The 15,020-nt window shown below is 45.8% G+C and overlaps 1 protein-coding gene across 4 annotated transcripts in view; it reads left to right on the plus strand.

Moving 5' to 3' along the window:
- LARP1 (La ribonucleoprotein domain family, member 1) overlaps positions 1–13,915 on the plus strand; it is a 78,090-nt gene extending 64,175 nt beyond the window's left edge. For all 4 annotated transcript variants that reach the window (XM_005870521.2, XM_014543141.1, XM_014543140.1 and 1 more), the window contains exons 9-20: positions 133–277; positions 2,381–2,555; positions 2,676–2,845; positions 3,584–3,976; positions 4,778–4,901; positions 4,994–5,199; positions 5,662–5,768; positions 6,622–6,773; positions 8,737–8,881; positions 10,531–10,640; positions 10,804–10,931; positions 12,267–13,915. In XM_005870521.2, coding sequence (XP_005870583.2) covers positions 133–277; positions 2,381–2,555; positions 2,676–2,845; positions 3,584–3,976; positions 4,778–4,901; positions 4,994–5,199; positions 5,662–5,768; positions 6,622–6,773; positions 8,737–8,881; positions 10,531–10,640; positions 10,804–10,931; positions 12,267–12,461 — 2,050 coding nt within the window. In that variant the 3' untranslated portion in view covers positions 12,462–13,915. The remainder of the gene's footprint in view (positions 1–132; positions 278–2,380; positions 2,556–2,675; positions 2,846–3,583; positions 3,977–4,777; positions 4,902–4,993; positions 5,200–5,661; positions 5,769–6,621; positions 6,774–8,736; positions 8,882–10,530; positions 10,641–10,803; positions 10,932–12,266) is intronic.
- Positions 13,916–15,020: the final 1,105 nt, after the last annotated feature.

Here is a 15,020-nt window from a genome sequence, read left to right on the forward strand (position 1 = left end):
CGTAAGACCGTTGTATGTACACTAGGGTCCCAGAGGGAAGTCAGGCTGCATGAGGTCGCTGGGTGTGCAGCAGGACAGGAAAGGCATATTTGTCAACAATGCAGCAATCATTCCTGTTCTCCCTCCACCTAGTGAATACTACTTCAGCGTGGACAATTTAGAGCGCGACTTCTTCCTGCGACGGAAAATGGATGCTGACGGTTTCCTTCCCATCACTCTTATTGCTTCCTTCCACCGAGTTCAGGCCCTTACCACTGACATTTCACTCATCTTTTCGGTATGTCTTCTGGGGCTAAGGTGTGTGTGTGTGTGAGGGGGGCGGGGGGGTGGAGATAATCCTGACTTGCAAAGCTGGAGTTTGGGCCAAGACAGGAAACCTTGGACGAACCCCCATTTGATTACTTCTGCTAAAGTTCCAAGGCTTACCCAGCTTCTCTCCTTGCCTCTGCCTTCCCTCCATCCCCCTTTTATTATGGGAATTTTCTAACAGGTTCAAAAGTGTACGATGGTATGATGAACCCACATCACCCAGCCTCAGCAATTTGCAACTCATAGCCAGTCTTACTCCCTCAACCCCCCAATTTGTTTCCTCTCCCAGATTACTTTGAAGAACGTATTAGGTAACCTGACATTTCATCCATGTTTCAGTACCTGTCTCTAAAAGATAAAGACCACGGTATCATCCCATGTAAAAGCATTAAAATTCCTTAAGATCATCAAATACTTGGTCAGTTGCAAATCTGCTCCACTAGATAAAAAAAATTTCTTGCTTTAGTTGGCGTTGTTCAATGGTTAGAACGTCAGCTAAAGCACAAAGGGACTCAGGTGTGATTGCTGGTTAAGAGCATGTACCTTGGTTGCAGATTCAATCACCCCCCCTCCCTCCCACCCACCCGGGCTCTTGCAGGAGACAACCAATTGATGTATCTGTCTCAAATTTATGTTTCTCTCCCTCCCTCTCTCCCTCCCTTCCACTCTCTCTAAAAATCAATGGAAAAGATATCCTTGGGTGAGGATTAATTTTTTCCTTTTAGTAGTTTATGAGACCCCATGTGTTCTCTTAAGTTTCCCCTCCCCCCTGTTTTTCCTTGTAATTTATTATTTGAATAAAATGGGTTGTATATCTTATAGGACACTGTAGTCATTTAACATGTTTTATACTCCAAATTTTTTGTAAATTGGTGATCTAGAGGCCTGATCAGATTCAGGTTTGGGTCGTCCCCCCTTGTCAATCGAGAATTTAAATGTAGAGATAATTTGATTTTCCCTCTTGTGATCATTAGAAGTTTCTAATGATCATCATTGCCTGTTATTTCACTGGGGATTGCAAAATGCTGATAGTCTAATTCTGTGGTCCATCTTCATTTGTTACCCTGTAGGTAACCTGTTTGAATCCTTCTATTAAAAAATAAGCACATGCTTCCATATGTATTTGTCTCATTCCTCTTTCTCAGATGAGTGGTAACATCTAACACATGTATTTCTCTACTTGTTTTATGTTTTTACTTACTATATCTAAGAGCATAGTGTTATAGAATAAAAAGAAAGATACTCCCCTATCCTTTTTATAGTTGGATATGTATCTTTTCATAATTTTGCCAGTGTGTCTTTGGTATACATTTCTAGAAGAATGGCTGTACGCAAGGGCAAATGCATATGTAATTTTGCTAGCTATTGCCTAATTCTCTTTCCAGGGGTTGGGCCTTTTGCATTCTCATCAGCCATATGTGAGAGTGTCTCTTTCCCTAACCTCAGCAACAGAGGATGTTGTGACATGTTGAAATGTTTTCCTCACCCATTTAAAAGATTTTTAAAAGAAAACTCTTCCCCTCTCTACTCTTGACCATTTTTCCTAGAGACAAACACCTGTAAAAGTTGACCTATGAATCCTAGAAAAATTTGTATTTGTATGTTTTTACTTAAGCACCAGTGGATCTTTTACTCAGTGACCTAGACCTGTTTTTTTGTGGCTCTTTCCACCTCAGCACATGTGAAGCTGTTTTTACTGAGTAGTGTTCCCTTGAGTGAATGAGCCATAATTTATTTAAATTGCCTATATGGTGGCAAGTTAGGAAGTTTCCACATTTTTCCTATTACACACAATGTTGTTATGAATGGCTTTTTATGTGTACCTTATACATATTGTCACCTGTTTGTGCAAGCATTTCTCTGGGGCAGATTACTGGATGTAGAATGGCAGCTGTGTTTTTCATGTTCGTGCCTCCTACGAGTTTGAACATCTCACTTGTCTACCAGGCATGGGAGATGGGGCCAGTGCTTTAATACACCTACCAGCACTGGACTCATACCTGAGCTCGTGGGGGCCCAGCCATCTATCCAAGTCTTTCCTCTGCATCCTCTCTCTTTTTCTCCCCTGCAGGCCCTAAAAGACAGCAAGGTGGTGGAGATTGTTGATGAGAAAGTCCGCAGGAGGGAGGAGCCCGAGAAATGGCCTCTTCCTGGTCCCCCAATAGTGGATTATTCCCAAACTGATTTCTCCCAGCTTCTCAACTGCCCTGAGTTTGTGCCCCGCCAGCACTACCAGAAGGAGACAGGTATGCACCCTTCGGGCATATGGGTGCCTCCCCTTACCCTCGTCCTCTGGCCGGCAGTCCTCAGGGCTGTCATCAGGAGGAGGACTGGAGGGATGAGGACCTTACCTTTCCACCCTTCAGAGTCGGCGCCTGGCTCTCCTCGTGCAGTCACCCCAGTGCCAACCAAAACGGAGGAGGTCAGCAACCTAAAGACACTGCCCAAGGGCCTGTCTGCCAGCCTGCCTGACCTGGATTCCGAGAACTGGATTGAAGTGAAGAAGAGGCCTCGGCCCTCCCCAGCACGGCCCAAGGTGGGTGAGGCCTGTCCTTCACCCTGGGTCCTAGGAGCCGGGTTGGAGTGCTTGGAGGGATATCACATGGAGCTCTGAGCTCTAAAGGGCTGTCAGGCAAGCTGGAGGCTCAAGGTATAATATGAGCTGTCACCAGTAACTGCAGGGGGTTGATGTGGCTGTTTCCATTGTCAGTGGTGACTGCCCTTCAGGACAATCCTAGCTGCATGTGTTCTGAGTGGCATTCTTTACCAGAGGAGATCATGCAGCTTCTGGCAGCAGTATTCTAAGTTTCTTGATGCTTGCTGTTGTTTTTGCCCTGTCTAAATCCCTAGGGCTGCATTTTAAGTGCTTTTCCCTGAATTTTTCCTCATTGCACCTGTATAAGCCCCCTAGGCCCTCAGAAGAGGGAAGATTCATAGCCTGGATGTAGAGTTAGAGTCTATGGACTAGAACACAGGTCTCCTGTCATTGATGGCCAGTGACTTTGGGACCCTTGTTTAATATCTCAGGGCTGTAGTTTCCCTTCCACATCTTCACATGAAGGAGGGATTCGACTGCTGTAGAAATAGTAAAGCAATATGTGAATAGTACAGATTGAGTCCACTGTTAGAGAAGTGTTTCGCTCTCAGACTGAAATTGCTGTTCCCCTTTCCAGGAACAGACTTTTGCTCCTTCTACCTCCTCACTCCCCTACCCTCTTTGGTTCAGGGACCAACACCCTGGTGACTCTTTCCCCTTGGTTTGTTCCCATGGTAGAAGTCAGAGGAGCCCAGGTTAGTCCACCAGACCTCTGTGCCTCAGCAGCTACCCTCTCAGCAGCTGATGTCCAAGGATCAGGATGAGCAAGAGGAACTGGATTTCCTGTTTGACGAGGAGATGGAGCAGATGGATGGACGGAAGAACACCTTTACCGCCTGGTCTGATGAGGATTCTGACTATGAAATTGATGACCGGGATGTCAACAAGATCCTCATTGTCACTCAGACGCCACCATACATGCGCCGGCACCCAGGGGGGGACCGCACAGGCAACCACACCTCCCGTGCCAAGATGAGCGCTGAGCTGGCCAAGATCATTAACGATGGGCTCAACTACTATGAGCAGGACCTGTGGGCTTCAAAGTTCGAACCTGAGTACTCCCAGATCAAGGTAAGTTTGAACGTAGCAGTGTGGGTGGGGCCTGGGTGCCAATAACTAAGGGGGGAAAGAAAGCTAATGAGCTGTGTGACCCTGGGCATAGAACCTCAATATCCTCAATATGAAAGGAGGTGATAATTGACACCTGACTGGGACATTGACAGCAAAAAGAGATGTTAAACACTGTGTAAACTCTGCTAATGTGTGGGATGGTTACTGTGCCACCTGAACATCCATATTTAATGTCATAACAGTCAGCTAGACACTTTTGTGGGAACTAGAATAAGGACTAGGTTGTCGTTTTTATTCTTAAGTATTTAGGCAGTTGTAAAAGTTTAAAAGCCTTTTAAGGAGCTTACTTTGAATTGGAAGATGGAAAACAGATAGATCTTTTTAAAATCATTGCTGCTTGGAAATAATCAAAACCTCTGTTGTAGTTTTTACAGAGTGGATATATGTGGAGGTGGGTGGGCCTTTGGTGAGCCCATGTGGTGAGTAGCAGCATGTTTAGTGGAGGTGAGGGGAGAGTAGCAGGAAGAGATTCGGGGGAGTCTGCATTGAGTTCCTGGGGAGCTGTAGTACTGATCTGTCTTCTTGCACATAGGGCTGGGCAAGTACTAGCCCCTTCTGGGTTAGCACACTTGTGCCCAGGTAACTGGGGTTGAGGGGGCAGCTGAGAGCCTGGGGACCAGAATTCCACGTATGTGGACGTGGGAGCTGCCCTCTCCAGCTTCCTGTACGTCTTGATTCCTAAACAGGCTAGGGCAGTCCTCTTACTGACATCTTTCCCCACCCATCTCGTATCCTCTGCAGCAAGAAGTCGAGAACTTCAAGAAAGTCAACATGATCAGCCGGGAGCAGTTTGACACACTAACCCCTGAGCCCCCTGTGGATCCCAATCAGGAAGTCCCTCCCGGGCCACCCCGATTCCAACAAGGTGAGGGGTGACACTGGGGTCCCTGGCCTGGGTTGGAGGGTCTAGACAGTCACGACCTATCCCTGCTTGCTGACCCCGCTCTGCCTCTGCAGTTCCCACTGATGCCCTGGCCAACAAGTTGTTTGGTGCTCCCGAGCCTTCTACCATTGCCCGCTCTCTACCAACCACTGTCCCAGAGTCGCCAAACTACCGCAATGCCAGGACCCCCCGCACTCCCCGGACACCGCAGCTCAAAGATTCAAGCCAGACGTCACGGTTTTACCCAGTGGTGAAGGAAGGACGGACCCTAGATGCCAAGGTGAGGTGCTCATGCCTGGCTGCCAGGAGTCTTAGACTCACTTTACGGCGTCCCAGTGCTTTGCTTCTCTCTCCAGCCTTGTCTAGACCAAGAAAGTGCCAGATCCCCCACCTGCTCTGTGTTCTTAGGCTGGTGGGTCCACCCTGGGGCTGAGTGACCACATCTACAAAATGAACTCTATGGGAGTGGTGGCCCCATGGACCGTGATAAGACCCAAGGAGGACTGACCAGGTGCAAGTCCTTGGGCAAATTACTTCGCTCCCAAGCCTCAACTTCTTCTTTCGTGAAATAAGCATATCAGCTCCTAGCTGTAGACATTGTGAGAGAATAAATTTGAAAATGATTTGTAAACTGTGCGATGACACACACATATGAGGGGAATCTTAATCCTACAAAACGCTTGATGCTCCTCACATTTGTATGAATACAATAAATAACAAGTTCCTGGACTGACCTTTACAGATGCCTCGGAAAAGGAAGACAAGACACAGCTCCAACCCACCCTTGGAGAGTCATGTGGGCTGGGTGATGGATTCCCGAGAGCACAGGCCCCGGACTTCTTCCATCAGGTACGGGGCTGTGGGGAGGAGAGGTCAGGTTGACTGAGGTGGGTGGAAGAGCCATAAAATCAATGGGACCAAGAAGATAGAACCTCTTTGGCAAGAAAATTAAAAAAGGGGACCTTCATCTAAGTAAAAAAAACAAACATGAGTAGTCTAGAAAGCTTCATCCAGGGCCTGGGAAGAGGAAGCCTTCTTTCTAAAGCAGCGGTGTCACACTGCCTGGGACCAGGTTCTGAGAGAGCACTTGAGTTGTCTTCAAACGAGAATATTTGCTGCCTACCTCAGGGTAGCCAGGTATTTGAATAAAAATACAGGTTCCTGGGCCCGGCTGGGGTTAGGGCCCAGGTTCCTTTTTATTTATTTTTAGTAAAATAGCCCCAGTATTCTCTGTTCCAAAGCAAGGTTTGAGAGCTACTGACATGTGTACTCTTATTTCCTGCAAAGATGGTACAGGACCAAAAATAAACATGGTTTTCAAAAAATATAGGTGGATTAACCCATTACAGCTCATTCAGGGAAGGGTAAATGTTAATTCAGGATAAATAAATGGTTAAATAAAGGCTTGGGTTTAGGCATTGTGCAGATCTCAGCCTTTAAATAGCTTCATGACCTAGGATGAGTGTCCCAGTCTCTATGAACCTAAGTGACCTCTTTGTAAAACTTTGAAGGCTGATAACAAAGAGCAAGTCATCTATCTATATAAGTCAAGGGCCTTAACACAGTACCTGGGCCTCCTAGTTTGTTGCCCTGTGAGAGGCTGGATCTTGGCTGAAGGAAGAAACTAGAGGGGTTCCTGCTAACCTGATGGCCAGCTGCTCCGGGGAACCTGATGACACTATCTCTTTTGTGGCCTCTGTAGCTCCAGCCCCTCAGAAGGGACGCCTACGGTTGGCAGCTATGGCTGCACCCCTCAGTCGCTACCCAAGTTTCAGCATCCTTCCCATGAGCTGCTCAAGGAAAATGGCTTCACACAACACGTCTACCACAAGTATCGTAGGCGCTGCCTTAATGGTAAGAAGCACGGGGAAGGGGCTGAGCCTCTGGGGCTGCTTTTTAGAACCAGAGTATAAGTGCTGATGGACTAGGTCAGCGGTCACCAACCGGTGGTCCGTGAGGTCCGAAAGGTTGGCAACCGCTGGACTAGGTGACTATTTCCTCTGATCTCAAAACAAGAAGCAGGTGACATTATAGCAAGAAGGAATGAAATAGACTCAGGCAGGGTAGTTTTGGAATATAGGAACCTAAAAGAATCTGGTACTCAGAACATGCCTGCTCCTTGATCTTCCTCTATTGATATAAAAACTATCAAGAGTTTTCCTATTTCTGGTAAGACTACCAACTCGGCCACTGTCCAGTGTGGTCCACTGTCCATCTCCAGAGGTATGTGTGAGGCAGCATATATTCCTGAGAACAGGTTGTCTGATGATGGTGTGGGCCAAATCCAGCCAGCAGCCTATTTCTGTATAGCCCTTGAGCTAAGAATAGTTTTTACATTTTTAAGGAGTTCGGGGGACGGGTGGGGGGGGGAAGAATTTATGATAGAACGGCACCCATTTGTGGCTTGCAGTGCCTAAAGTATTTACTCTGTGACCCTTCACAGAAGAAAGTTTGCTAACCTTCCTTGAGAGTCTAGACAATAGTCTAAGGAAAGACACTCTCTAGGTGCTCTCACGAGTTTCTTTTTATAACAAAAATGAGGTACCTTTTAACTGTAGGTTTCTGTCAGGTTAGCTGTAAAGTGCTCAAAACCAATTGTAATATTGTAATTATTACCTCATCCGACCCCTTTTCATTCAGTAAAACATGGCTGCTAAATGCTTGGTTCTTCACTCTTCCTCTGCATGCATGTGTGTGTGTAATAACCGCTTTATTGAGATATAATTTACATACCACACAATTCACCTATTTAAAATGTACAATGCAATCACCAGAACATTTTCATTCCCATAAAAAGAAACCCTGCCCATTACCAGTCACTCCCATCCCCTACCTCCTCCCAAGCTTATACAACCACCAATCTACTCTTTGTCTCTAGATTTTTTGCAATAATGGAATTGTACAGTATTTTCAAGGTTCCTCTATGGTGTAGCATGTATCGATACTTCATTCCTTTTCATTGCCAAATAACATTCCATTATATGGATATAGCACGTTTTGTTTAACCATAATTGATGGGCATTTGTGTTTCCACTTTTTGTCTATCATGAAAAATGTTGCTTTGAACATTCATACACAAGTTTTTGTGTAGATGTAGGTTTTCATTTGTCTTGTGTGGAAGAGTGGAATTGCGGGGTCTTATGGTAACTCTGTGTTTAACCTTTTGAGGAACTGCAAGATTGTTTTCAAAGTGGTGGCACCGTTTTATTTTCCTAACAGCAATTTCTCCACGTCCCCCCAACACTTGTTATTGTCTGTCTTTATCATAGCCATCCTGGTAGATATAAAGTGATGATTCCTTGTGGCTTTGATAGGCATTTCCCAGATAGCTAATAGTGTTGAATAGTTTTCATGTTGGCCATGTTTATATCTTCTTTGGAAAATTGTCTATTCAGAACCTTTATCTATTTTTTTCCTTTAGTTGCTTGTGCTTTGGTGTTGTGTACTGTTTTTTATTGTTACCACTTTGTACTTGTTAATATTGTAGGACTCCTGAAATAATAATTGGTAATAAATACAAAGAATATAACTTGTTGGCATGTACAAATGATTTGTTCACGCCTTTGTTCTAACTACACTTGAGCGCAATGCCTTTTGAGATGAAGAGCTAGACCAGGATGACCTGGTTCAGAAGCAGTGAGGCCCAGAACCAGAGTCCAGCAGCAGGGCCTGACCCAGAGTAGTTAGTGCTCCATAAATATCTCCTGAAAGACTGAGGGGCAGTGTGAGCAAGGTCCTTAAGCTTGGAGATCCATTTGTCCTCTGAAGCACCTGCAGCCTGGTCCTGACACATCTTTCCTTCTTTTTCCCCCATCAGAGCGGAAACGCTTGGGCATTGGCCAGTCTCAGGAGATGAACACTCTCTTTCGATTTTGGTCCTTCTTCCTCCGAGATCACTTTAACAAAAAGATGTATGAGGAGTTCAAGCAGCTGTCTCTGGAGGATGCCAAAGAAGGCTACAGGTGAGCGGGTTTGGGGTGGGGCTCTGGCTGGTGCTTGGCAGGTGGTTAGGGGTCCCTGGTGGGTCTGCTTCCAGAACTGTACCTGGAGATCTCTTGTATATATACTTCATATTCTTTATTTAAAATATTTTGAATGAGCAGTATATTCACATGGTTCAGAATTCAGAGAGTTCAAAGATTATATAGTGAGAAGTCTCCTTACCACTTTCTCCTGCCATCTATTTCATTTTCCCAGAGTCAACCAGTATTGTTAGAATCTTGTGGGTTCTTTCTGAAAATATTCTGCCCATGTAAGCAAGGACCTATGCAGTGTCTCCTACCCCCTTTGTTTACACAGAAGGTGGCCTCTATTATATATGCTCTTGCACCTTGATTTTCTACTTAATGCTATATTTTGAAGATCATTCCATATCCATCCATAAAAAACATTCTTATTCCTTTTATAGTTTGTATAGTGTTACATTGAATGGATGTACTGTAATTTATTTAACCAGTCTCCTACTAATAGATTCTTACATTGTTTTCAATGTTTTACTATTTAAAAAACTTTTTAGACTCTTCTCTCTTTTTCCCAAGTAAAATTTGTTCTCTAAGCAATTTGAGAAGGACAGAAATGCTTAAAGAATCTGGTGGAAAACATATTCAGTCCAGTGTTAAAGCTCTGCCATATTTCATGTCTTTTAGATCATCCTGTGAATACCTTCTTGTGTCTTTCTTATCATTTATAAGCATGAGCATTTTTCCATGTTAAAATAATTGACTTTTTGGCCTTCTTACAGAAGTTATGTGTTTTTGCCTGAAAGCTTAGAAAATAAGCTCACTTGATAAGATCACTTGAAAAGTTTCAACTCCCAAAGATAACAAGTGTTAATATATTTAAGTGTGTGTCCTTCTAACTTTGTGTGCATATGTAGATGTAAAATTGACATATTTGTTTACAAAAATGGGTTCATTCTACATATAACACTTTGAAATGTGTATTTTTCACTTGATAATATCTCATAAGCATTTGTCAGTATCATGAGTGAATATTTACATTGTAATTTTTAATAGCTTATATTATTCTGTTGAACAGATTTATCATGTTTTTCTTAACCACTTCTCTATTATTAGACATTTAGATTTTGTTGAATAATTCTGCTATGAACAGTTTTGATATATCTGTAAAATCTGAATCTGCATCTTTGGCCATTTCCCTGACATGTTCCTACAATTGGAATACCTAAGACAGATAAATGAACAGACCTACTAATTGACATGGTCAGATAGCTTTGCAGAAAGCGTATCCCAGGTATTGGCAAGCTTTTCCTGTAAGGGGACAGACAATAAATATTTGATGCTTCGTGATCTCAGCTGCAACTACTCAGCTCTGCTGTTACAGAAGAAAGCAGGCAGTGACATTCCACAAATGAATCGGAGTAAACAAAGGGTGTAGTTGGGATCTGCTGTTCATTTGGCCAGAGTTTGCTGACCCCTGGCAGACTGTAAAGATTTAATGTTGGAGCCACTTAGACTAGCAAGAATTCACTGTTTCCTTGATAATCCATTGTGTTCAAACTCTTCCACAGTTCATCTGTTATGAGGGTTCATTTCCCTATTTGAAGATGAAGAAACTGAGTCCTATTTCACTGATTTGTGTTTTCCTATAGATATGGTTTGGAGTGCCTTTTCCGATACTACAGTTACGGCCTGGAAAAGAAGTTCCGGCTGGACATATTCAAGGATTTTCAGGAGGAAACCGTGAAAGACTATGAAGCCGGTGAGAGCCAGAGTTGGAGCTCTGTGAGCCCTGGTTATCTAGGCCTTCTTCCCCTCACTCCCCAGTTTGACCTGGGTCTGTCTATCGCATCACACTTCACTCTCCCCGAGCCTCTCACCACACCAACCCAGCTTCTCTCTACCTCTCTCCTCTTTCCCCACAGGTCAGCTCTATGGGCTGGAGAAATTCTGGGCCTTCTTGAAATATTCCAAAGCCAAAAATTTGGACATTGACCCCAAACTTCAAGAATACCTCGGCAAATTCCGACGTCTCGAAGACTTCCGAGTGGATGTGAGTACAAGTCTCTCTCTCATTCTGGGTTGTCCTGGAAAGACCACTGGACGGAAGTCAGGGAACCTGGGTTCTTGCTCCAGTTGTGCTTCTGGCCCAGGGATACAACCCGCCCAGTTTGGGCCTCATGTCTTCCTCTGTAAAACCAAGGGTGAGAAGTGGACAGTGAGGGCTAATTGGAAGGGGCTATGTGGTTGCTACTCCCTCCCCTTCCCATGATAGAAATGGCTAAACTGTCATAATGCTCTTCCCCTTTTATCTCACAACCCTCCTTGTTACTGTGTCCTAGTTGATTGGGATGGGTATCCAAGGTAAAAATGGTTTTGCTCATTCTGGAGGAGACCATTTCTAACCCCAGAAGTTTATTAATTATGTTCCATTTTTTCTCTGCCTCCACCCCAGCTCCCCTGTTTGTTTATTTAGAGAGAAACATGGATGTGAAAGAGAAATATTGATTGGTTGCCTTCCCAAACTGGGATCAAACCCACCACTTTTCAATGTGCAGGAAGAGTGCTCCAACTAACTGAGCCATGTGGGCCAGAGCGCCTGTCTTCTTGGAGCACTAAATCAACAGTGACATCCAGTGGTGGATCGGGGTTATCGCTACTAGATTTTTCAATGACAGTGGTAGTTGGAGTTAATTGAATGTCTCTGTGCAAGGTGCTTCAGGGACTCCAGCAATGAGTGAAAGACTTTTTCCTCCAAATTGTTAATAATGTAGTAGGGATATGCCAGTTATCTTATTCTATTAAAACCTTTTAGGAAAAATGCAAATATAAGTAAAGAGCAATAATAGTTTATATTTTATTTTTAAAATTGCCATTGATTGAGTGCTTACTATGTGTTGGACGAGGCAGTCCCCAGGAGCCTCTGGGCCTTCTGAGTGGAGACGTCTCAGCCTGTTGCATGCCTCATTCCATGTGTCATCTCCTGAGCAGTGATCCCTTCCCATAACCGGAACAGGAACTCCTGTGGATAAAAGCCTGGGCCTCAGCAGTACATGGGTCCAGGCCATATTTTGTCTTCACGGATGACCAGCTATGGAACCTGGGCAAATTATTTTTCTGTGCTTCAGTTTCCTCTTCAACAGTATCAATGATCTGCACCCATGTCTGCATCCAGGGTGGTGCAGACCCCATGACTAAGTGCATAAAATAGCATGGTGCTTGGCATCCTAGCATGGAGACATTCTCAGTAAAACTGGTAATTCATTTTTAGGGTTAAACCTGTTCATTATCTGCATAACATTTGGAGGTGGAAATAGGAGTGCCCTATACAGCCCTGGCGGGATGGATGGTGCCTCCTAATGACCTGTGATTCCCTCCTCTGTTACAGCCCCCCATGGGTGAAGAAGGCAACCACAAGCGACACCCAGTGGCAGCAGGAGGTGGTGGCGGTGAGGGCAGGAAGCGGTGCCCCTCCCAGTCTTCCAGCAGGCCCACTACCGTGATCAGCCAATCCCCCACCCCACCTGTCGGCCCGCCCACCCGGGAAGATGCCAAATGGACGACCCAGCACTCAGCACACTGACTTTGGGAAAGTGAAAACCCCTTGGCCCTGGGAGGGATGGGCAAGAGTCCATGGGCAAGAGTCCACCCAGTCCCAGGAGAGGGGACAGAGAAGGGACAGGCCTCTAGTCATTAGGATGGGCCTTTGTGCTGAGTAGCAATGTGTACACCTTTTGGGCTATCAGAGGTACCCTGGGCAGGAGCCTCCACACATTCCCTTCCCCCTCCTCTCTCCATGACTTCTTCACATCCTAGCTTCTAAGGGGGGAGGGAACAGGGGAGATTTTATATATATATATATATATATATATATATACATACATATACATATCAAGTTTTAAATTATTGATAGTTCATTTGGATTACCAAAATCACTCTGTAGCCCTGCCCACGGCGGATAGGCCGCAACCCTAGCCCCCATCCCACAGCCTCCTGCTCCCCCTCAAGCCAACTATGCAGCCCACAAGAAGGCCCTGTGGGCCCCATTGCCCAGCACTGTTCCATGGAAGGCTCTGCAGCGCCCCTGGGCCCCATGAGCACTGGCCCCTTTATCATCTGGGGCTTGCCATCATCATGTTCCCCCTACTGCCCCGTGCCCTTCCGCCATCTTCCGGGAGAAGGAAACCAAAGGATCTAAAAGTGGAGGTGGGGGAGGTTTTGGCCTCTCCCCACTCCCCTCTTCCCATACCCCTTACTCCCCAGCCCAGAGAGACGCTGCTCATACCAGAAAAGACTATTGAAAGATGATTTATTTTATTTTTCTCTGACCTTATCATCCTTGGGGAAGAAGGAAAAAAAAAAAAAAAAAAGACAAAACCGACCATAAAAGACCAAAAAAAGAAAATCAGAAAACCCCCACCTAATCCACAGCAAGTGATGTTTTTCGCCTACCCTTGGAATTTGTTTTGTTTTGTTCTTTGAAATAATATTTTTTTAAAAGTTGCCTTATTGTGGAGCGGGAATCTGAAATACCCAAATGCCTGTTTTCCTCGGTGGAGTCCACTCAGAGCTCTCACCTTCTCTGGATGTGCCTGGGCTGGATTGACTAGACTCTTCCTCTGGACTGAATTGCATGTACAGTGCCTCCTGCTTTGGAGGCAAGAGAGTTGGGGTTGGCTCGGATGAGAGCCATGCCCGAATATCCCTGCTGTTGCATCGTTTGAAGCTGACGTCCTGTGTCTACACTGCTGCCACTGTCGTGTCCTCGCTCTGCTTGCTGTTGCCTCACACTAGGCCCTGTCCCTGCTGTGATACCCTTCATTCTACCCTTGGAACCCCAAGGCCAAGTTTGCTTCAAACTGTTGGAGAAGAGCGTTGGCCTGGATCTGGGACACACACGTCCTCAGCTTGACCGTCTTCCCACTTCAGAGGGGAAAGGTGAACACCTGGCAGCTGAGGCTTGGAAGTGTTTCTTAAGTTGCCCTGAAAGATCTTTGAGACTCAAGGAGGCTTTGTCTCGTAAAAGGTGGAGAAAAATGCCGTTCTCCTCCCTTGGGTCTGGTGGGTTCTCCCCATCTTGCATTCCCCTCTGCAAGCCATCTCTGCCCAGCCTCCAATTGACCCTGCCTGGGAACGAGGGACGAGGAGTTGAGGGCTGGGGAGAACCCTGCCAGTTGGAGAAGCCCCATGGCAGGAAGGTATATGTGGACATAGAGTATACCTGACTTCTCCAGCCACTGACTGCTTGGGTTGGGCTGTGAAACAATGGAATGGCTGGAGTCTACAGGCATTTGGAGCTTGGGGGGTGGAGGTGATGAAGGACTGACCCACATGGACTGGGCTGTGTTGGGTGTGGGAAGACAATGCATCCACCCCCAGTGGGGACCAGGCAGCACTGAAAAGTTTGTGGTCATGTTGCTCAGTTGCTGACACTTCCTTGGCCCTCTTTTTCAACTCCTTCTGTGGGGCCCAAAGGTTAGGAGTAGGGGACAGTACCCCAGGGCTTGCCTCTATCTTGGGCACGTCGTTGCTTTTGGCCTGCCCCCTCATCTCTGCCCTCCCAATGGTTAGTATGTTGGGAAACCCATCTCAGTTCCTGTGACCCGGTTGTCTCAAAAGCCACGGATGAGTGTCTGATCTCCGCTCTGACGGCGGGATCTGCAGCCTTTCCCTGCCCTGTCTGGTGCCCACCCTGTGTTGTACCAGACACTGGACTCCTGCACCCCGGCCTCCTTTGCTGTATCTCCCCTTTGCTTCAGGTTGTGCAGCCCTGTACTGTATCCAGCACCACAGAAACCTCAGTGTTTGTCCTCTGCTGGGTTTGGGGCACAAGGAAGCCTTGGGGGTGTGGGGACAGGCTGTTCTGATCAGAGTTTATTCCCAGGCCAGGGGCTGGCTGCCATCTTCTCCCTGATCCCTCCCCACAGACACCCCAGAGAGAGGAAGCCCCTTTGAGGTGAGGACTTCATCTCAACATAGGCTGAGGATGGGGAGAAAGGAGACTTTTTTTCTTTCTTTTTACTTTCTTTTAATTTTTTTTCTTTTTTTGTAACATGTTAGGAGTTGATGTTGCAAAGAGTAGTTTACATCTTCACTTTCTGAAGACACTTGAATTTAGGACCGATGTATCTGTGACAAGCAT

Source organism: Myotis brandtii, unplaced genomic scaffold, assembly GCF_000412655.1.
Source record: "Myotis brandtii unplaced genomic scaffold, ASM41265v1 scaffold32, whole genome shotgun sequence".
Taxonomy (NCBI): domain Eukaryota; kingdom Metazoa; phylum Chordata; class Mammalia; order Chiroptera; family Vespertilionidae; genus Myotis; species Myotis brandtii.